At 44.5% G+C, this 24,412-nt stretch overlaps 1 protein-coding gene across 1 annotated transcript; it reads right to left on the reverse strand.

The window, feature by feature from the left end:
• Positions 1-3,988: 3,988 nt before the first annotated feature.
• LOC142781467 (uncharacterized) lies at positions 3,989-22,491 on the reverse strand. Its single transcript, XM_075882204.1, has 7 exons — positions 22,270-22,491; positions 18,799-18,967; positions 18,424-18,563; positions 14,666-14,798; positions 12,238-12,411; positions 8,261-8,386; positions 3,989-6,621 (listed from the first exon to the last, which is right to left on the reverse strand). The coding sequence occupies exons 1-7, from the start codon at positions 22,485-22,487 to the stop codon at positions 6,403-6,405; spliced, it is 1,179 nt and encodes a 392-aa protein (XP_075738319.1). The 5' UTR covers positions 22,488-22,491; the 3' UTR covers positions 3,989-6,402.
• Between the last annotated feature and the right edge of the window lie 1,921 nt (positions 22,492-24,412).

Consider the following 24,412-nt stretch of genomic DNA (forward strand, 5'->3'; position numbering starts at 1 on the left):
TGGCCTATTGTAATAAAGTTATTCACTTTGTCCTGTTCAAAATGCACGTATTTGAATGATTATGACATGTTTGTTTTGCTGTCGTTATTCTTGTACCCTTGTTGAACCCAGTGCAGCCTTGCTGGTTTGTCCTAATTTTATACGCGAATTTCTTTATGGTGCATTCACAAGGTTCAGAGATAGTGAATGCTCTCGCCTTTGGAGCATGAGCCAGTATTTTCGAAACTCAACACAGCCTACAAGTTTTATTTTGTTTTCCATGTAGGTTTCTTCAGTGCGATTTGTATTACGTGGCAGAGAGATAGATAGATGGGTGGACAGACACCTTTAATCATCGAGGCGGCTTCTATGCCATTGACGTATGTAGAAGCTCCGCTCACTGTGTCCTTTTTGAGTAGTGCAAGTCAATCAAGCCATTAATCAATCTTTATAGTAGAGTAAGAAAAACGGTAATACAGTGCAGGTAAATATGTAAGAGGTGTCCCAAATTTACAAACAACAGGCACGAGGTGATTAACAAGCGTGAAATCTATTGTGATAAACTCTGTTATAGCGGCTCAACTTCAGTGTGACGTCACACTGTGCAAAGACGGACCTCCTGCGCGCGTAAGAGCCTCCCGAGCAGAAGCTTCCCCTGATGCTTTGACTTTCCCGCAACGCTGGTCAAAAAGCTGTAAAAAAAGTTGGGGCTCTTATCACCCCTGATAAGGCTCAAGTTTTGTCTGACGCCACAACTTGCAACGAAGGATATACTGTGCGTTTATGTTGGAGCATCCCGAGCTGAAGCTTCCTCTGATGCATTTGCTTCCCCGCAATGCTTGTCGAAAAGCGGTAGAAAAAGTTGGAGCTCTTATCGCCGCTGATAAGGTGCAACTTTTGTCTGACGTCACAACTTGCAACGACGGAAATACTGTGCATTTATATTAGAGCCTGCAGGAATGAACCTTCCCCTGATGTGTTTGCTTTCTCATAATTCTTGTCAAAATTGCAGTAAAAAAAGTTGAGGCCCTTATCATGCCTGATAAGGTTCAACTTTTGTCTGACGTCATCATATTTTTTTAGCCGTTCGCGACATATGCGAAACGAACAAATGGAATATTAGGTCCACCGCATCAATGTGTGATGTCAAACAAAAGTCGAGCCTTATCAGGGGTGATAAGGGCCTCAACTTTTTCGGCTGCTTTTTTGACATTCATTGCGGGAAAGCCAACGCATCAGGGGAAGCTTCAGCTCGAGAGACTCAAGTATAAAGGTACGCTACGTCCCTCGTTGTACAGTGTGGCGTCAGACCAAAGTTGAGCCTTATCAGGTGTGATAAGGGCTTCTACTTTTACGACTGCTTTCTTGACATGCATTGGGGGAAAGCCAACGCTTTTGGGGAAGCTTCAGCTCGGGATACTCTAACGTAAACGTACACGACATCCTTCGTCGCACAGTGTGACGTCAGACAAAAGTTGATCCTTATCCGGTGTGATAAGGGCCTTTACTTTTTTGGCCGGTTTTTTACATGATTTGGGGGAAAGCCAACGCATCGGGGGAAGCTGCAGCTCGGGATACTCTAATATAAACATACACTACATTATTTGTTGCACGGTGTGATGTCAGACAAATGATGAGTCTTATCAGGGGTGATAAGGGCCTGAACTTTTTTGGCTGCCTTTTGACATTCATTGCGAGAAAGCCAACGCATTGGGAAAGCCTCAGCTCAGGAGACACTAATATAAACGTACAATATAAGCTCCGTTGCGCGGTGTGACGTCAGACCAAAGTTGAGCCTTATCAGGGGTGATAAGGGCTTCAACTTTTTTGGCCGCTTTTTTGACATGCATTGCGGAAAAGCCAACGCATCAGAGAAAGCTTACGCTTGGTAGGCTCTAATATAAATTACAGTATAATCTTCGTTGCGTGGTGTGACGTCAGACAAAAATTGAGCCTTATCCGGGGTTAATAAGGGCCCCAAATTTTTCGGCTGCTTTTTTTTTTACATCAGTTGCGGGAAAGCCAATGCAACAGGAGAAGCTACAACTCCAAATACTTTAATATGAACGTACAGTACATCCTTCATTGCACGGTTTGACGTCAGACAAAAGTTTGAGCCTTATAAGTGATGATAAGGGCCCAAAATTTTTTGGCTGCTTTTTGAAAATCATTGTGAGAAAGCCAACTCGTCAGGGGAAGCTTCAGCTTGGGAGACTCTAATATAAGCGTACAGCAAAGTATGTGTAAACTGTTAGCGTAACTTCCATAGAAGCTCATGGTTCCAGTAGTCCGCGGCTTGTTGCCACTGTCGCCATCTACGTGAGGAGGGGACAACTAAGAGTAAATAAAAAAAAATAAATTATGATATCACGACCAGAAGTGGTAGCGACGTCGCGCATTTGCCCTACATGGCGTGAAATGAAATTTTTTCTAACTATTGGCATTATACGTGCTATACGCAATCTTACTGCGCCTTAATTGTGTCTCGCTAATTACATGTGAGAGAGAAAAGAAACAAAAAACGAAGATTGTGGTAGCAAGAATGTTTTATTAACCAAACGACGTACTTGATATATGCACAAGAAACTTCACCGAGGCAATTGTGAGGCAACTGTTAACTAACACAATAGCATAAGAGTTCGAAAACTCACATTGCCCATTCGTTGAAAACCACTGCAGCGAGACAGCAGCTTTGAAAATATAGCTTTGGCACCCGTAGAGTACAGCGTCTCGTTACTTAGCGTGTCGTGTTCACCGTCACCAGAGGCGAGGGCACGCTGGCCATGCGCCAGCGAAAGCAGTCGGCAGTCACAGGAACGGCTCTCGACATATTATGTGAGCTAGTCGAGCTCTGAAATGCCACATCAGTAAACAGCGCAGAAAAAATAACAAGAAACAACCACGCAAAAGTGAGCGATGCCTCGCTGACGTGGCACTGTACCGAAGAAAACAACACGCCGAACTAAGCACAAGCTCTGACAGCATGGTGGAAAGAAAAACTTTTCCGTCTTTTATGTCTGATAGCATATTGCCTGCTTACGCGCCCAAAAATGTTGGCTCATGTTACCAGACTGCCTGCATGTGCCCGCTGTTTCTGAAACCAAACGAAAAAAAAAAGATGGGCGCTCAACCATGCACATATTAAAGGCCAAAGCTTTATAAAAGTAATGTATAAATATTGGTACGCGGTTAAATAGTAAAACGATCACTAATGATATGAGGGCAATGTAATTCAACGACGATAATTAGCCAAGTTTTCACTCCTATACGCGTCTCCAGAAAAAGAGAATGCTAGAATGCCTCTGTCAAAGACGAAATAATACCTCCCTGCAATGTATTTAGAAAACATTCAGCCGTTGACATGATTCAATTCGCCGAATGGACCAAAATAAAATCACTAACAGAAAAAAATACTCACCTGCAGTGCAGCCAGAAGATTTATCAGTAAATTTTGCTCGCACGCGAGAAAAAACGAACATACGCACGCTCAAGTTCCGCGTGCTCTGCGTTCTGCTGTGGTCTCCACCGATCGAGGAATCCACATTAAACGCGCCCTCAAGCGGTAGCTGGGCGCGTGAGGCGAGACTCGCTGGTTTTGCTGGAGAGCGCGGCGATTGGGACGGCCGGAGAGAACCACGCCGCGCGCCCGCAATCTCGGAGGCCACGGTCTAACCTCACACTATGCAACGAAGTATATATATGTTGTACGTTTATGTTGTACGTTTATAGCCCTCGAGCAAAAGCTTCCCCTGATGCTGTGGCTTTCCCGCAATGCATGTCGAAAAGCAGTCGAAAACGATGGGGCTCTTATCACCCCTGATAAGGCTCAACTTTTATCTGACGTCACACCACGCAACGACGGTTGTACTGTACGCAAATTCAATCTAAAGGGGTCGCGAAAGTCGGAATAAAAAGTTGTCTGAAACCTATTGCGACAGACATCAACAACCGCGTGATGGTTGAAGCGCGACTAGGTGAGGGGGGGGGGGACAAATAGCGAAAACAACAATTAATTAAACGTTCATTTTTATTAGTTTGTTTTATTTGTTACAAAAATTGTGACATAGAGCTGAAAAATTGACAACTATATGCGTAGCACAGTAAACAAATATGCACTAGCATAATCTTAAACAAGCGTAAGGTGGACTTCCCTCGAAATTCGCAAAAAGGGCAGTAGAAGTACGAAGCTGTGGCGCAAAACGGCCATCTGCCGAATATCATGCTTTGCCGCCGATACTGTTGTCCCGATTTTTGAACGCTATCACTTGGCAAATTGTGTTCGTGGTACCTTGTATTTTTGTATCATTTTTTTTTTGCATATATAAAGAAACTGAGGTGTACGAAAAATCACATTTTCTGTCGGTGGCATTCCATCAATGGCAAGGGTGATTTTTGTACGCTTTATTTTTTTGCACTAATGGACTAAATCATTACGCTGTAATTCAAAAACAGAAATAATGGTTTCCTTCGATTAATTTTTACTTGTTAGCTTCATCTTTGCAGAACTATTTCTTGCTTGGCAGTACTAATAAAAAATGTCGTAAAAACTCGGCTGTAAAAAGCCAGAATAGCTAGATCAACAGCTAAACTTTGAAAAAAAAGTATGAAATAGCTACTTGTAGCTCAATCAAATTTTTGGTCGCTAGCCAAGTCCAAGAGTAGCTAGATCTAGCTACGAAATAGCTAAATTGGCAACACTTGTTGCACTGCAATCGCTAGTGTATACGCTGTTATGATCGGCCTGCCTGGGTTGACGCCGCTTTGACGCATGATACATTGTCGCTAAGCCTACCCTGATTTCTTCCGAGTCAGCGCTGTTAGAGATGCACCAAAAGAGGCAACAACAGAGAAATCGTTCTTCTAGTTATCCCAGGTTGTCGCGCCCCCCGTAACACTCTTTGCCTGACCGTAACACGCCTGACCGACTGACGGATTAGGAAGAGTTGTTGGCCGTCGGGGCGGCTTGCTTTGTCGTCAAGGTGCCCCGGGCAAAGGGCCCAGCGTCTGACAACTGTCTGCGGATGCATTTCTCATGTGCCCCGTGGTGCCCTGATGCCGCTGTTTCCACAATTGCTTGTCTGCCTGGCGCCGCATAGCCATCACTGCAACAGACTGCGAAATTGACCTCCACGTAAGACTCAACATCTTCGTGCTGTGCTGGGTCGTGCGCTGTGTGCAGTGTTTTCACCCTCGCCATGGGCTGAACTGGGCGTGCCTCTTCCCCCTTTCGTGGGTTAGGAAGGAGGTGTCGTTTCACACTCCCCTTTCGCGGGCGAAGGTGAATATGGCAATTTTCATTGGACTGTTCTGGCCTCCATTGTTTTCCTGCAAGGAATCCTGGGAAGGACAGGACATAAAATGCGAGCGCTGAGGCGCTCCCGAAAAGCTCCCATCATGCTTCCATCGAGACCTTCCACGATGCTACCACCATCATGTAACACGCTACCTGTAAATATTGCATTAAAAGTTACTGTTAATAGCTCCCGGCTTCGCTAATCGACATCTCCCCCCTGTCCTTCTTTCAATCCTCCAATCCCCGAGACTCTGGCTGGCTCCGGTCCTCAGGGCAGACCACCGACTACATCAGCGCACACCACTCTGCGCTTTGCAAGAGTCGAGAACGAAGTGAAACGCTGACAACCCCGTTGCCAGAAACGTGAAGCCAGCCATGGTGCACCTATTAGCCCTACATGCGCGCGAGCTCCGAACCAGGAGCCTGCGTGCATGACGGAGGAAGGTAGTGAAGCTACAGGTCAGTGGCTTGCGATGTCGCCAGACTCCGCGCTCGCTTTCTTTCGTCCTCGTTCACTTTATCACTTATGCTGACGGATGTCTAAGAGCTGCGCTCCAAAGGAGTTTCGGGCACCGTCAGTGGGCCCCTAAAGACTAGAGTTGCTTGATTTTATGCATTCTGTTGATCTCTGTATAGCTTTTATGGCTCTTCAAAGCTATGCTACTTATAGTCATAATTCACATCACTCTATGCTATAATGTTCAGTTTTTGCCAATAAAACCCCATCTTTTCTGCTCTAATGCACGCCACCCACTTTTTAGTTTCAATGCGAATGCAAAAACTAAGACAGAGTTTCAAACCAAGTGCAAGTAGCCCTTCTGAGAAAATATCGTCATCGACCCATTTGCAGCGCGAAGCTGCAAGGCAATCAATGTATACGGATTAAAGTATAAAAAATGAAGTCTTCTCAGCTGACGAAAAAAATTTGCCCTGGCGCGTGGTTCCAGTACACATTTCCAAGACAGTTGATCCACGAACCAAGTGAGATGACACTACTTCATGAACTTTTCTCTACCTTCCGCCCTGATTCACTATATTCTGCGGGTCACCAGAAACGCGACACAGCAAAGAACGCGTCAAGCAAATTTCACGGCGTTTTTTTAAATAATGATGTCAAACTCGTCGCGTCATCATATTGATCCCGTGCTGAAATGTGGGCAGTTGGAGCTCGACTGCGGTGACGCGGAGGCGGTCTTCCGGTAATGGGCTCGCACATCTTGCAGCCTGACAGGGCCTCTCAATGCCGCCTGACTGTCCCGGATGCACGATTTCTTCCAGTCTTGAAAGTCGGCGTCGAATAGGGCCACACCCGCTTCAACATTCGGGAAGTTCACAGAAACGGTGCACATCTGAGGGAGAGAGGAAGGCCAGCAGAGTATAACAACCAATCAATCAATCCAATCAATCCAATCAATCCAATCAATCCAATCCACCAATCAATCAATCAATCAATCCAATCAATCAATCAATCCAATCAATCAATCAATCCACCAATCAATCAATCCACCAATCAACCCAATCCACCAATCAACTCAATCCGATCAATCAAACCGATCAATCAAACCATCCATCAATCTATCTATCTATCTATCTATCTATCTATCTATCTATCTATCTATCTATCTATCTATCTATCTATCTATCTATCTATCTATCTATCTATCTATCTATCTATCTATCTATCTATCTATCTATCTATCTATCTATCTATCTATCTATCTATCTATCTATCTATCTATCTATCTATCTATCTATCTATCTATCTATCTATCTATCTATCTATCTATGATGTTTCTTACTCTTAAAAATTAGAAATGAGTGATGGGTACTCTAAGAAGTGGTTTGCTTATAAATTTGCAAATATTAACCGAAATAGGGAAACAAATGAAGTGCTAGATTACTACTCCATAGATAAGTAATAAAAGGACAAACCTCATTCTCTAAACTATTCATTACTGAGATATCCAAAGTAACCAAATTGACGTATTGTACATTACCCTGTATGAATACTTCGTGCGTATGTCCCCACCATCAAAGAACGGACAATATCATGCGAGAGCATCACGGCCGATACTTCTCTACTTTGTTTATAATGAGGCCCCGTGATGGCAGCACACAGGAACGGGGAAAAAAAACACAGCGCATTAATCGCCACACTTATTCAATAAACATTTAAGCACACATATGACGTAATTATTCAGTATACTTGATTCTAAACATGCAAAATGAAATAAAACAACCATCCACTGATCTCGCCACCATAATGTGCCACTCATCATTTACACAAAATGTCACTCGTTTCTTTTCAATTTGAATACATTTTATTGTTTTTTTATGCCATTGGTTCTCGCTTTGTCTTTTTTTGCAAGGTTTTACGCCTGTTAATATGTATGCTGATCCTGTGCATGTATTATTTTATTTCTGTATTGGTTACCTCTGTTCATACTTACACCCATCCTGCATATGTATTACATTTGTTGTATGTTTCCCACCCCTTATGTAATACCCCCTCTAGGGGGTCTTTATGGTAATAAAGTGAAAGTGAAAGTGAGAAACAACCGTTATTACAGTTACGAATACATTTTTATTCTAAGCCATTAGAAAATCACAACGAGACAATCATAGATTCGCTAAAGAAATCTTTTTACATGTCATCTGTACTCAAACACGTGTCGCATGTACTTTATGTAACTGTGATACCAGCGTTTTAAAATGAATGGCCGTTCCCATTGAAATACCTCCAACGGATGCGTTTGCAAGACAGTGCCCCGTAGCACGAAACAGGCGAGAAGATTGTATGATGCCATTTTTCTTCACCCTGTGTTATTGTTGCCCCTACATGCGCTGATATTTATACAGGCATCGTGTATTAGACAAGCTTGCCCCCATGTTTCTTCCTGTCATTGCTTCTCTTTTGACGTAACCTTCGTTATTTACGGTATATCTTATTCGCGTCTGCGCTACAGCCATACACAACACACAACGCACCTTGTGGATAATGGAACGCGCATCGTCGTAAGTTGTGAATCCTCCGTCCTCACCATGTGCTATCATGGACTGCGAGTGGTTGTCAGTGATGGCGCTTGCGAAGTAGTCAGGCAGTTCTTCACAGGCCTATTGTAAAATAATTAAATAAGCAAATAAATAAATAAATAGACAAATATATAAAAAAATAAAAAATAAATAAATTTTCAAGCGGACTGAAAACATAAGGGATCCACCATAAGCTTCACCTTTAAGAGTTGAATGCAATAGCGATATTGTGTCCCAATAGTGAGTACTTCAATCAAGCACTTAGTGCTTACTTTTTATTGCGATAACAATTATGTGGACACTCGACTGGATTTTGCCGCCGGTGTCGACGCCGGTGACCAACATCATTCCCTGTATATGTATACGTAGCTATATATATGATAACGAAAGAAAAAAGAATCCTGAAAAAGACTCCGGCGTTCGAAATCGAACGTCCGACATTTTTCTTGTGAGTGCGTGGCGTTAGCCATTGAGCCACGAAGGAGCACCTGCTTCAACGTTGAAATGGCAAGCTATTTATACCTGTTACTAACCGCTGGCGATGGCGATCTCGGGGGAACGATAGTGTTTTTAGCATTGCCAGTGAGATGGCGCAATGAGCTCACGTCGCTAAATATAGGGGCTTTAACGTCGCGAGATCGTCACGACACGGTGGCGCGCACTGATACGTTTATCTCCCACGCGTAGTTCGCCCTGCGTGGGGGAGGGGGGGGGGATAGACGCTCGTGTGTATGCGTGCTTATCGCGCGCTGGAGAAAATCTTACGTCTTGGGCTTTCACGGGAACGGTTCTGTCGTAGTTACCGGGTGCCCAAAGGTCACTGCACTCCCTGCTAAGTCTCCGTTTGTGAAAAGCGAAAAGGGCGTGCTCTTTAGGCACAGCGAAATGACAACTGAGACACTTATTCGCGTTCATCTGTACCTGTTCGTAGGTTCGTGCGTCATTTGTGCGTTATCAACGTGGGGCACGTTTAGATGTGCTTGCCATTCATCGCGTGACATTTCAATTTGTTGCTATCGCATTCACTGCTTCGCCTTTGCGGCAAAGCTGGGGTTTTTTTTTTGTATGTCATTCGAGATTACATTGTAATGAATAAAGTTGAAAGTGGCTTGTGTCAATGAAGATTTCGAACATGCCTGCATTCTGTGTAATGAGTAGCATGCTTTAAACCATGAGCAATTATGCGCCTGAAACACATTAGAATTTGCTATGCACCCACTATGTGGTCTTAAAGAGACACTAAATATAAACAATGACTTGGTTTAGATTGATAAACTGCGCTTCGATAATTCTTGTGCCATACGTCTCACTGTGATAGGTTCATTGTTAATAGAGAAAATTGAGGTTGAAATGTCATATTTAAATTTCGCGGTGAAAACTCCACGCGTTACGTTGGCAATATCATAATATTTTTTCGTAATGCCGCGACATTGGCTTTTTTGAATTTCTCTGAAACTTTAAATTCTAGGTCTAGGTATACTCACAGAAGAGAATGCATCTTATTTTATTGAGTAGAATCTATGTAGGACCAAGTAGACACCTTCAAAATTTACTACGTCATGCTGTTCGGTGCCGGAATTTCACAATGGCATCTACACCCACATTTTCTTCTCACTCGTTCTTTCGCTTATCAAGAGTGGTTTTCCCGGGAGTGTGACATTGTACTCGACTAATACGTAAAAAAAAAAACGTTTTGCTCTTTATTGTCCCTATAAGAAAATAACGCGTGTGCCTTTTGTAGTAGGTGGCTGGCTTTAAACCGTAAATTAGTTATGATAATCACATGTTCTGACACCATATGGCAATGTACGCTTGTACCCCGCTACATCACGGCCATATTACATGATGTACTGTGAAGCCCGTACACAGGACGTGCCTGGTTGTGAAGCATGAAAGTTATTTTCACTGTAGGTCCGAGCAGAGGCGTGGCTCTGCTTGGAACTTCAGCATTCTTCTTTGTCCTTCTTTGTTCGGACAGCGAAAGACTGGAATGACCTTCCCCATGATGTCACCACTGAATGCTCATCATCATTTTTTGATCGATTATGTGTCCACTTTTCGTGGTAAAAACTTTTGGCAACCAAAAAAAATTATATGTTAACCCACCCCTTATGTGACCCCCTCGAGGGGTCTTTAAGGAAAATAAAGCTCTGTTATGTTATTACCTGGCTGTGTGGCAGAACACCTGCTTGCCGCGGAAGCGGCCTGGGTTAAATCCTCACTCGGACTCTAACGTTTTTATTATTTATTTTATTTCCATCTGTCTCAATTTTTTGGTCACGGACAAGATCATGATTTTTCGCTCCCAACCAACGACGCCAACGCCGCAATTTCTGCGAAGGAGGCTCGTTAACGTTATCGCATTAATATCAGTTCTATCAACCACTTTCTTACTTTTTTTTTCTCCTTCCAATGACCAAAACGTTTCTTTCTTATCTGACCCACTAACATGCGGATGGTACTTCGCCCTGAATGCGTCCTAGTTCCTCCAAGCGGTGAACACATTTCTGTGGGTCTGCCTGAGTGGTACCATCCATATAGTCTTGGCACTGCATTACTTTCTGATGAGTATTTTTTCGTTTTTTTTTTTGCATCACGCATCCAAATGTGTAATGATATTGTGATTGTTTGCTCCTGGATTTTGTTAGGGTTGAAGCTTCGTAAGCCATAGGTTGTGTGTCATCGGTGTACGTAGTTGTAGGTAGCCACCTTTCGTTTAGTTGTTGGAATGTTTGCAAGATGGCGGTACTTGTATATGACAAATATATGATGAAAAGATGCGAGATGGCGGTACTTGTAGTGTTCGTTAGATGAACCCAGTGAATGATTTTGTGACTGTTTTTGACGAAAATTATCATATATCGGAATGGCTCAATTCCTTTACTGTTACACATGATTTCTTTTTTTTTGTTACTTCTTTTGTATTTTTTGTCTGTTGCGAACCTTTCTACACTTTATGATGTCACTCCTGCAATAGCTCTTTCTCAAGGCGAAAGTATGTAAAATAAATAAACAAGCAAAAAATAAATAAATGAATAAAAATAAATAAAGTGATCCGGCGACCTTTTAGCAGACACAAACTGAACAAATCCAGCTATTAATTGCTCTCGATAAAGAAAGGCAGCGTCGTAGACTAACGCGCTTTCACCAGGTCTGCTGTAACGACAACCCAATCAGCATAAAAAAATCCGTGGGTTTATCGAGAGACTATCACTGATACGACTGGACGGTAAAAGTCTTACTCGTTATGCATTAAAGAATAAATTTAAAGTATGATTGCTTGTGCTGTTATATGTGCATCTGTTTTTTTCTGTCTTTATTACTACGGGTACTTTCTTCTTTTCGTTTTCAAGTGTTTACACTACCCTTGTTCATTATTTTTTTACTATGTTTGTTTACTGCTTTTGCTGTTCTGTTCATGCATTATGTACAGGACATGCTTTGAACAGCTGTAACCGCTCAGTGTGTGAGGTGGCCAGGTTCCCCCCAAGCTGCTCCGTGCAGCTTTTTCACCTGGCCTCCTAGCAACCATGTAGCGCAATAAACTCGATTCAATTAAAAAAATACGACGAGTCATATCACTCGGCGCGTCCCATACAAAATACACTAGCCCCTGGCTCAGCGTCTTACCCTTTCCACGTTACTTCATGCAGCCCCCAAAGAATACCTACGTAATCGCCCCAATTTAATTTGTTTTTATCAACGTGATAGCCGCAATGACGAACTGAACACGCTCCTCGAGCCAGGTTTGAGATGTCACGTGGCATTTTTTGTACCATTTCATGCTGCCTCCGTGATGCCATTCAAAGCCACCTTCGCGTGAGACGTACAAGCCTTTTTGTCTTAAAAAGTGGGCGGGGTGATGATTTGCGTGATGCTCTGCAGCTGTGTCCGAAGGTGAGCCGTTGAACGTAAACGAAGCGCTTTCTCACGTGTGTTGCATCGGTGACCCGAACAGCGAGGCGCGCGGTTTCGTCGCATGGAGCTCCGATGTCAAGGCGCCCGTTGTCTATCGCATACCACCGGAGCGCCATGGTGAAGGACAGCATCAAATTGTGTCTCCAGGATGTCCCTTTGTGCCTCTTGTACAGCCGAAGCACATCGGCCTGCATAGACGCAACAGTGTTACGGAACTGTCTGAAACCATCAAATGACTCGTTGCTGTGCACCTCTCTATATACCAACGGCTCAAATAGATCAATGTACAACACACGTACATCCCCATACGCATGCACGTGTGTGCATGTGTGTGTTTGATGAATGAATTGCCGCTATACGCTGTCTCAACGGCGAGAACTTGGCAAGGTCAATTTTATTTTCTTGTTATCAAAAAGACACCTTAAATTGAAACTGAATTTTATCAGGCCGACCTGAAATGTTAGGTCAAGCAATCAATGAGCGTTTTTATTTCTAAAACTCAATCTTGATGTGTACGTGCATTTTTTCCTCTAACGACAAAAGAGTGACTATTCGCACTGTTCGAAGAACATCAAAAGCTTTGAAGAGGGCGTTAAAGATCTACCATAACACTGCGTGTCGCTAGTGTTGTACATTGCCATGTTGTTCGAAAACACATCCTGTAGTTATTTCATGTTGCAAACATATACAGGATGTTTCAAGAAATGTGTCCTATATTATTTAAAAATCACAAAAGTAAGGTATACTTGCGGGCTACCTGCGGTGTTCTCTTTACTTTGACAGATGGCATCTTCAGATTTGTACAAACAATAATTACAGCAGTAATTACAGAAACTAAGACAATTGACTTATTAACCAGTGGAGACTCCTAATCGAGTCCAATCGAAAAATTGAAGTACTTCCAACGAATAGACTCCAGTCGCTTTGAAATTTTGAAAAGGCGGCCACTGATAATCACCGCGGAGTAATGACTTCTGGCCAATTTAGCTGGCGAAACCAAAACCGACGCCCCAAACAGCGCATATACCATTCACTTCGACAACGCCCTAAATGACGACACTGTTTCCCTCACATTGAGGGAGAAGAAGAAGCGAGCATCGATAAGCGGCCTCGATTGATATGTGAGGTTTAACGTCCCAAAACCACCATATGATTAAGAGAGGCGCCGTAGCGGAGGGCTCCAGAAATTTCGACCACCTGGGGTTCTTTAACGTGCACCCAAATCTGAGCACATGGGCCTACAACATTTCCGCCTCTATCGGAAATGCAGCCGCCACAGCCGGGATCTGATCCCGCAACCTGCGGGTCAGCAGCCGAGTACCTTAGCCACTAGACCACCGTGGCGGGGATATAAGCGGCCACGAAGCGAAGTCTCTAAACGGTTGATGACGGTTGATAACGGCGAGGAAAACAGCGTCATCATTGAGAGCGTTGTCGAAAGGAATGGTAGATGCGCTGTTTGGGGAGTCGGTTTTGGTTTCACCAGCTACATTGGCCAGAACTCATCACTCCGCCGTGATTACCAGTGGCCGCCTTTCCGAAATTTCAAATCGGCTGTGAACTATTCGTTGGAAGTACTCCAACTCACCCATTGGACTCGATCAGCTATTTCCACTGGTTAAAAAGTTAATTGTCTCAATTTATGCAATTACTGCCGTAGTTAATGTTGGTACACATCTGAAGAATCATTCTTTCAAAGTAAAGGAAACACCGCAGGTAGCCCCCAGATGCCTTCTTTTTGTAATTTTAAAAGATATTGAACACATTTCTCGAAACACATATCACTGTTACAATGTATGTATGTTTTTTCTACAGTTTTATGTTTTTTTAAAATAAGTAGTTTATTTTTCTACAGATTTGTTTTTGTTATTCTACGTTCTAATTACTTTATTTCTGTGTTATGTGCGAAATTCACTGTACCCGCTCTGTTACGGCCGTGACAGCCGAGGCTATTTGGAAACAATACACTATAATACATAAGTCTTAGCAAAACAATTCTTTCACTAACGGCAAGGCCAGTGGACCGACCATCGTCAGAGTGATCTCGGTTGGCCACCACCTTTGTTTAAAAGAAAGATGTCGGTCAAGTGAATTCATTTAGATGATTGATGGCCGATCCATCGGCTGGAACATGTGTATGTGCGCGCGCGTGTGTGTGCGTGTACTTTCGTCTTTTAGAACGTGTCGTGCTTGTGATTTTACCTTTCATAAAATTGGATAACCAACATGCCCAAACTGACACTAGTGCTGGCGTAATATGTAGCGTTGGTCTGGTGCAAATTAGTAGCACTGTTTTTGCTAACGTCAATGGCTCGTTTGAACTCATAATGTATTCCCGTCATAGCATTGGTAATTGAAGGTTTTGCAGTCATTAGCGTTACAGGTTAAACCGGGTTAAACCGCACTGAGCTGTACTTTGTGAGCGCCAGTATAGATACTTGCCATTCCCATGAGGTAATCACTTTTTGATTTTCCGTAGGAAGTAGGCGGCGTAAGCCGGCAATTCGGGAACTTGCTTGCGATCTCGTTTTCAAACAGATGCGTCCTTAGTATGAGTCCGTCGACTCTAAATGAGCTGCAAATAGGAGAAACCGAGTATAAATGTTGGATATTGCGTTTGAGCAGGACCAGCAAAAAACACATGCTATATATGTATTTATTCATTTGTTTTTTCTGCAGTACTTATAAAATATGGCAGTTATTTTTGTCGTAAATAGATAAAATGGACCAGAAAAAATCAATTTCAAATATTTGGATGAACTTCATGCAACATTGTTGACGTCAAAGTGTACTAGACCGCTAAAACTTAACACACGAGGGACTATATGTGCTTACATTCAATTTCATGCAAGCACGGATAAAAAACACAGACAATATCACTAACAATAATATTAGTGTAAGGAGGTAGCTTATTAAGATTTATTTATTCTATACATTAATGCCTCAAACACCCCAGCATAGCCCCATCATGTAATTAAGTAAGCAAACTGGTTTTTATCACGCAAATGTGCCTGTTTGTGCCTATGCGTGATAAAAAGCGCTGATTCGAATGGAGAGTCGCTGCCTGGCAGGTTGCACATAAGCGGGAATAAGACTGCGTGTTCTAGCTAAAAGTGTGCGGTTATAAGACCTGAGCAGTTTTCAGTCTTCCGTACTGTCATACGCCATAGGAACACAACCTTTGTGCGCAAATTGCTTGGCCGATTAAAGGAGAATAATATAAATAAAGAGGTCACGTAACGCTAGTGGGAACACTTCATATATGCGTTTCAAGAGACCGCTGTTCGTGAGATGGAACTGCTTGAGGCCCTTTCAATAGATGACACTCAGCGGTTTTCTTGATATTCATAACTCTTGAAATGTTTGTTATGTTGTATTCTTGCGCGGCACATGGGTATTCACGAATTCATGGAAACTCTTCCGGTATGAGTGGGGCCACTGCGGCATAAATAGTATGTTTAGATAGGTGTGCAATGCATCTAAATAGAAATACAGTTCTAACAGCCTGGTGCCAGTCGTAACGCAAAGCCGATGGCCTACTTGTGTGTGCCTACGTTATTGGATGTTTTCTTGTCGGTAGGGATGGTGAATAAATGAGTATTTCAGATAAGTATGAACAATGTCCGAGTCTAACGATCAATGCGTTTCTTCGCCTAAATCCAATATATTAGTAATCATGCATTTCAGCGTCATGCTATCGTCATCGCTACATTAACGTTGTCGCAAAAACACTCGCGCCCTACACACTTGCCCACCTTAAACTGTCACAGAAACCGAAACAATATTAGCGTTTTTAAATGGGCTACTTGGCGCATCACTGTGCTTAGGTGAATGAACAGCGCACGGAACAAAATGTGGACTTGATAAGAAAGATATAGTGCTGAGTTGACAACCAGTGTTTGACTTCGTGTGCACGTCAATACTTCCAAGTGCACGTTTACGAAAGCAGCTGTCGGCGTGTTCAAGACGAAACTCTTAATTTGGGCAAACCTGTGCTACGGAAATGAACTACAGCGAAACGTGCTCTGCATTGATAGCAACGAATAGAGCGTCTGCCACTTATAATTCGATCTGTGTTAAGGCGCGTTGGTATTTATACATGTGGTATCGACAGTTCCAGCACTAACACTGGCACTTGCGAAAGATCTCAAAAAAACTTGACTATTTAGAATCTTCGCTGGCGAAGCTTCAGGAAAATTGCGGCTTGGTCTGTCTCAAGTGTTGATAGAGTTTTTGAGGGTGAAACTCGAATAACTATGTTGAATTCCAATGGCAGATCGTGAGCGCTGGGCCGGCATCGATTAAAACGTGAACGTCTTGACGGGAGCTGTTGGTGATCGAAATCTAGCGAGGGAGCACGAGAGGGTGTGAGGGAGTGCGAAGCGTTTTCCGGACACCAATCGGTGATTGGATGAAAGGCGGGCGCGCTGAATACGTCACTTGAACTTCCGGTCAAATCCGCCGATTTCGGCGAAGCAAAAATTCTTGCTCCACGGAACAATCCGTGATCTGCAGTAACTTTAAATCTACCATTGTGACACACAATTCACGCTCCCAATCCACCATTGAAATGTGATTGCTCTGCTCAGAGCAGAAAAAATTGATTTGGATCTACCATTGGAATTCAACAATAAACCGAGATGTAAGCGGGGCAATATATGCCGTAAAAACCAGAACCCGTGTACCCACAGTCGCTATCCCTCCGCCGAAGTGAAATCTTGTACACGTTTCTCTAACATGCGACTTAGCATTGTATAGAGCGATATCTCGTCCGATGATAAGTACTGATTGTTGTTTTTCGTCACGTTTCGACGAACATACGCACACGCACACACATGCACACTGATCGCTATTCATCAGAGTGTTCCCTATCGTGTTCGTTTCGTTCCATGCGCCGTTTTTGTCGAAGAACCGAAACGACACATGATAACCGGATAGCTATACGACATGCTTCGTATAACACCGATTCTACCACTCGGCAGGGGTATCTGAGCGGCTTCGTGATTCATCTGCTCAGCTGCTGGGCATGGTGGTCGCATGTCGATAGAAGCATTGCCTAAACACACCTGTATGTATATCTAGAGTTAGGTTCAGGAATGCAGGTGGTCAAAATCGTTCCGGGGTCTACTCATCTTCTCCATTACCATCAGCCTGGCTTAAGTTTATGCCCAACTATATTCCCGCATATCTCAACGTATTAGCGTTCGTGCGCCACCTCAGTACTTCATTGACCATACGCGTGCGTTATATACTTCCCCTCGCAAACTCTTTCACCCAATGTTGATGAAGGTTCTTCCTGAACCTGAAGTTCTGACGTTCTCGTGTGACGTACGTATTTCATAAAGATGCCCTCCCAGAATTGAAATTGCTGGTAACTCGTACTCGAATTCCCAAGATCAAAAGAAGCATTGCAGAGGACGTGATATCGGCACTAACGAGCTTGACACTACGCCCGAAAAAGCCAATTTTGCGTTAACAGACTCGCGGATCGCCTGACTCGGGCTTCCATAGGGCCACGAGTTCAATTCTGAGTGAGTCCGGGTGAGTAATATTTTGGTGAGCTTGGGTCTGAGGGAGTACGGTTGAGAAAGACATTAAGCGACTCTGAGTCCTATCTAGTCCGGTTAACGAACATTTTCGTTATTCCGAGTTCGAGTGAGTCCTTCGAACCAAGTAGTGAGGTAGATTTTTTTTTATGACCAATGGTACATGCCCTCTCGCTTCGTAGTTTATGGTGTGCTAGAGAGCCTTGAGGTGGGCGATTGTAGCGACCAGGGATGTCGTGTTCACGCGACAGTCGGGAGAGGAGGATATCGAGACTCTACTTGGTGCACGAAGCAACCTTTACTTGCATGTCACACACTCCGTGCCATACGTCATCGCCCCATCTTGTAGCGTGGCGCCAGCGATGAGAAAAGCAGATGATATGTTCAGTTTGAGACATGAGCACTTTCCGCGAATGGTAGTAACGTAGCGTTTGGCGGATACAATCGTGAGCGCGCAGTGTAAGCGTTGCGTTTGCCAGCATAAAATGGCCTGATGTGCCTAATGAGGGGTCCTTTAATGACGGAAAGGCGGGCTCTCTTAAGAACAAACTGATTGTCGGGCGGCCGTAATACCAATACATTTGGAAGAAACTGTCAGCACGCCAGTCGCTGCTGACTCATTGTTGCAATATGTACAGAAAATGGTGAGCTTACTTCAAATGCTCTGAAAGTTCCCCGAAGACGTCTTTGTCTCCGCGAACCCAAGGAGTGACACCAAGGATTGTAAATCCCCGTAGTTTGTCATTGGTCGTGTCGTCGTGCCGCTTAATACGTTTCTGTATTCTCCTGAAACCCTGAACAGAAAAAAATGACGCTTTTTAAATAGAAACGAAATCTCTTGGTTAACAGTTATAAAGCGCAGCCGCTTCGACTGGAGACACCAGCTTAAGCGCTTGTTATACAAAGAGATCTACAGCAGAAAATTGGCACAACAGGGTAATGTGGTGCACCTTTGGAAGTTGGACGTCGCCGCCGTGTGACTAAGAAGTGCCCCATATTGCCGCTCGTTTTTAGCAATATCGTGCTTACCCTTAATAGGTCAAACGTCAACTGAAGTTGGCGAGTTGTGTTTCCAGGGAAACCGTAATACTCGGCGTCCAGTATTCCGTAGTGGTAAACCCGCTTTTCGGTCCAATAATGCCTCAACTTGCTCTGGCCATGCTGCCCTGCGATGTCTCGTTTTGCAGCCGCCACGTTACTGAAATGAAGTTGTTTGATGAGCCGGAGCCAGATGGGTACCGCAACGAGGGGCAAGTGATGCGATCGCTATAGTGACACAAACTAAGGGAGACGCGTAGATTCAAATTCTATACAACTTGCAGAAGCGACCTCTCGAACTCCTCCTGTTCTGATGAAGTCGCCGATAACAATGATGTATATAAGCATGCTGCTTGTTGCGTCTTCAGTGACACACATTAACATAAGTAAATTTTGACATTCAAAGATTCGAAACTACGCTGTGAACTTGTGAATCAAAACGCATTACCTGCTGATGAAAACTGAGCCTTTGCAGATGCATTGCATAACAGCATTCGCAACTTGGAGTATGGATGGTGAAAAGGCTGTTGCACAGCATCTCGTACCAACCTAATACTGAATATTTTACGGACTTGATTTGCATTCACATAAACTTACACTATAGGACCACGATGTAATCTATATTTCATATATGGTTTAGTTCGTGCGAAAATATGTCCTTTGCGCCATTATCAGCATTTAGGATATAACTCTGGTCATCCCACATAATTAACATCGCTAATGACTTAAACTGCGTTCTTGGCTATCTCTGAAGAACCTTACGTCTAGCCACGCCTTCTGTTAAACTTTTAACCTATCTAACACTAGTTCGCCCGAAGTTAGAATACGCACGTGCCATCTGGGACCCCTATCAAATCACCCTTATTAAAACACTGGAATCCATACAAAATTGCGCAGCCAGATTAATTTATTCGGACTACTCCTATCACAGTAGCGTCACCGAGCTGAAATCTCGTGCTAACATGGTTAACTTAGCTTCGCGCCGCAAAGTTTTAAGACTGTGTTTGTATATCATGAATTTTATCATGAATTGCACCTAAACCATGTTATCGTTCCAGCTCATCGTCTTTCATGCCGTATCAGCCATTCGAAAGCGCTTTATCCACCCTGTGTGCATACCACCGCCCATCACTCTTAATTTTTTGTGCAAACATCAATAGAATAAAACAATCTTCCTGCTGACGTCGTGCTCCACTCCAGCATCACCCATTTCAAAAAAAGCCAGTGAACAAATCATCTGTTTGTGAACTGTCTACCCCCTGTTGTAACACCCCTTGAATTGGGCCCTTGAGGTATTATAAAATAAATAAAAAATATACTTATGTTCAATCCACTCCCACATCGCCTGCTGGAAGGCCTGGGGTGTATACTTTAGAATAAGTTGATGACGCATGTTTCTGCACCAGTTTTTTTTTTAATTTTTCACCTCTTGTACAGATCGTTGCCTTTGCACTGCGTTCTCGTAGAGATGTGGCCAGCATGGCTTTGATATCACGGTAACCATTACGAAACTGCGCATGCATCGATTTGACGACTTCATTTACATTATGGGTAAAAGTTGCATTTTACGCAGTCAAACACGCAGAGCTAGTTTATGGGTTGCCGGTGATAACGCAACACGAGAGATGCAGGTAAGATCTCTGTCAAGTGCCTCGCGCACTTGTCTGTATTAAACTGTGCCGAATATAAACGCATCACGTGCTAAATTAATTTTTAAGTAGTGATTAAAGGGATAGCCTATAACGCTAAGATCGAACGTCAGGCCAGATGGTGTAGCGTAATTCAATGCTTCACGGGACGGGGACGAACAAAGAAGAGACACACAGAGCGTTAAACTTACGACTGGCTTTTATTGCCCTGCCACAGCAATATGAATGCTCTTCTTACAGAAAGAAAAAATAGAACAGAGCAGACGAGGTGTACAGTATTACAGTCACAGGAAACAGAACCAATAATCGATATTGCCACGTTACTTCCTCTACTTTTCTTATATCACCCCGTTACGCTGTACGTGATTCTCAGCGCAAACCACGCCTACAGGGTTCGAGAAGCGTCCGGGCTGCCGTAGATCATTTTGTTGAGATTGTGCCCCCATCGTGAGCATTTCAGATTATTCTGGAATCTACGTCGCCCCAGCGATAACGCTAGAATGTTCGATGGCGTGCGTGTAAATGCCAACACGCTTAGCCGCTTGTCAGTCAATCGACGGCCGACGCTGCATTCACCGCTATCAATGCAAGTGTGCTACTGTAACCCGACTTTCCGTTTATTGGCATATAGGTTCACCTAAATAAACAGTTTGATCTGACCATCTAGTCCCCTGCCTTCAGCCACGTCACGACCTCGTGACATTATCATTTGTCTTGCAATAAAAATCACCTTTTGTTGCTTCGAAAGAACCGAAGGTATAAAGTGATGTACTCTTTATTATGTTTAATAAATTTGTGGGACTATGATTTTGTGCGCTATTCTATTTTTGTTTCTCGTGGAAACTGTTTCCTTTGAGTACTCGCCACGGTGATCTATAGTAGGTAAGGCACTCGGCTGCTGACCCGCAGGTCGCGGTATCAAATCCTGGTCGCAGCGGTGCATTTTTAATGGAGGCGAAAATGCTTGAGGCCCGTGTGCTTAGATTTAGGTGCTCGGGAAGGAACCCCAGGTAGTCGGAATTTCCAGTGTCCTCCGCTACGGTGTCTCTCGATCATAACCATATGATGGTTTTGGGACGTTACACGTCAAAAATGATTATGTTTTCTTTGACTGCAGTATTGTATTGCTCGTCTCTCCTGTTGTACTGTTTTCCAGGGAAACTCGCATATATGTTGTGGCAGCAAAATGAAAATTAATCATCAGTTCTGCGCTGCGTGTATCTCCTTGATCGCTCTCGTTGCATGTGCTGTGAAACATTGAATTCGCTTCTATAATGGCTTCGATACTGGGTGAAGCAAGCACAGTGCTCACAACTTCTTTTGAGTACACACGTGTTCCTCTTTCTCACCGAGCAACGACAAACAAATTTGTCACATTACAACGTCTCTTGCGAGAAAGCAATGAATACATGCGTGGGAAGCAACGCACGGGACACACAGGCTGGCTGTGTTTCGTTATTTGCTCAAAAGTCTCACACAGGCCTCCTTTGCTTCGGCTGATGTTAGTGACAGCATGCTAAATTAATTTTCGAAAGAATGATGCGAGTATTAAATTAGCTAGGTAATGTACTTTGTAAAACTGACAGGTGCCTGCGTGAACTTTTCAGGAGCCAAGAAGCTACGCTTACATCACTCTGATATTGGTGTGTACTGAGACGGCGAAATATATGTCGGAATAAAAGTAGGACGCATAAAAAAAGTTGCATTACTCTACTTGATCCACTAGAGTGGCTCGGTCGTGGCGTGAAACTGCGCTAACATAAATAAATTGTACACGTGTTTATCGCTTATATACTGATGCTTGTATACTGACCGGTAAGTCACTGATAAGCCAAACGCTGTTCTCGAAGACCGTGCTGCGTGCTTTAAGAAAGTGCGAGTCTTGCTTGAGTCGTCGTCGGCGAACGTGTCTCCGGAAGAGTGGTAGTAGTGTGTGAAAATGAGGTAGTCGCACAGACCGTCCTCAGGCACCATCGAATCCTGGTGCAGGTTGGAAGCGCCCACTGTGCACAGTAGGGGACGGCGACCCATGGGCCCTCCTGCGACAACGGCCATGTACAGACGGGTACACGGTTCGAGGGAACACTTGTGTCCACGTGTGTAACTTTTGATCTCTTACGGAAGCGCTTAGATTTGCATGAGACTAATGTGGGGTGACAGTTCTGACTCCTCTTGACAAACTTGAGTGACGCGCACGAAGATTGTTTGCACATACACTCGCTTTTACAGGGTCACAAATATGTATGGCGATCAGTAGTGCGTTTCCTTTAACAGTGGTACGTGCTGCATAGTGTGGGGGTGCTGACACACCCTGTAAAGTTGTCTGCGCCGTGTGGCGCACGTCTCTCGCCCCAAGGCTTTATTTCGGTGGTCACCACCGCCGGGCGATAGATGGCGTTGTGTTTGCTTTGAGTACCACTCTTGGTAGAGTGGTAGCGCCGGCGGTGGCCCCTGGCGGAAGGCAGGCCTTGGTGGTGGGCGAGAGCGGAGTGAGCCTCTTCTGCGCGGGGCGGCTGTCGCGAACGGTTGTCTGTAGCGTGAGTCCCTGGTGCTCGGCACCGCGGGCTTCGCGCCGGCGTCCCACGTGGAAAGTCAGGCGTTGGCGACGCCGCCTTGGGTATGTGTTAGTGTGTGTTTATCATGTTATTGTGTGTTTAGTGTGTCATTGCGTTATGTTGTTTGTATGGTAGCGTGTTAATCAAAATTGATGTAACATTCGGCGGACGATATCGTCGTCTAAATTAGTTAATAAATGTATGTATGTTGTGTGCTTTCTACTGACCGCGTCTTCTGTGTCCTTTCACTCCAAGAGCGTGGCCTGGCGCGCGTTCGCCTCGCCGAGACCCCACACTGGCTGCCCAACGTGGAGCTCTTGGAGTATCGGACGACAGTTTTTGCGGTTCAATACAGGGATTTTGTTAGAGCCGGAGTAGAGTAGGCCTAGGGAGGACTTCTTTGCTAGCGTCGGTGTTGTGCTTTGTTGAGAAGCGAGAAGATTGGTTTTGTAACGTGTTTGAATTTGTCTGCAGGTTGACTTTCTATTTATTTTTTTTTTGCTCGCAAGTGTTGTTATTTCTTGTTGTTAGTTTTCAAAAACGTTGAATTAGGACGAGAGCCATGCGGTCCGCATCCTGGGCTGAGCAAGGCCTAGAGCACGTGGTTTGTAGGCCAGGTCCGAAGCGAGTGAACACGGAAGCCTCGTGGGTGGCTCGATTTTCTGTAAATAGCTTCTTCTATATCTTTGGGCTAAGGGAGCCGGGCGTCGTTGTTGTCTGGTATTGCGGCTCGACGCCGAGGCGTCGTGACACCACCCGGGGCGGTGGACGCCGATCGCTCGGTAAGCTGCTGTGTGCGGCGAGCGATAGGGCCACCTCAAAGAGTGGACGTCTCCTCGCGGCTGCCTCTTCTGCGCTTAGGCTGGGTGCTGGGTGGATGCCGGTTGTTGCCGAGCGACTCATTAGGCCTAAGGCTCTGTGCAGCCGCCTGTCGCACGTGGCACAACTAGGTGGATGGTGGCGTGGAGGTGTTGCGCTCTGCTTCCCTCACTTTTTTTTTCTTGTGAGCACGAGTTAGGAAAAGTGATTTTTGTTTTATTTTGATGGGCGTCTCGGCCGCCACCGATGTATTAGCTAGCAGTACTGACCAACGTACCACGTGGACGAAAAGCTCGAAGCTCCCTTCCATGAGGACCTGCTCGATTGTTTTCTTTTAAGTTTTTTTGTTGTTGTTATTGATGTATTCAGCGGGAGGGATGTCATCCACGGCCGGCTGTCAGCACATCGTCAGCGTCGCTGGCCAGGAATGCGGTCGTGAGGTCGGGCGATGGAGATGCCTGGGACCTGCGCAACTGCCTGCAGTCCGGGGCCCTTGCGAGTGCTGGTCGCAACTGGAAGACGTGTCGGCGCTAGCGACGGATCGTCGCGCCGACGGCAACGTTGCTGTTGCGGGGCCGGTAC

Source organism: Rhipicephalus microplus, chromosome 2, assembly GCF_043290135.1.
Source record: "Rhipicephalus microplus isolate Deutch F79 chromosome 2, USDA_Rmic, whole genome shotgun sequence".
Taxonomy (NCBI): Eukaryota; Metazoa; Arthropoda; class Arachnida; order Ixodida; family Ixodidae; genus Rhipicephalus; species Rhipicephalus microplus.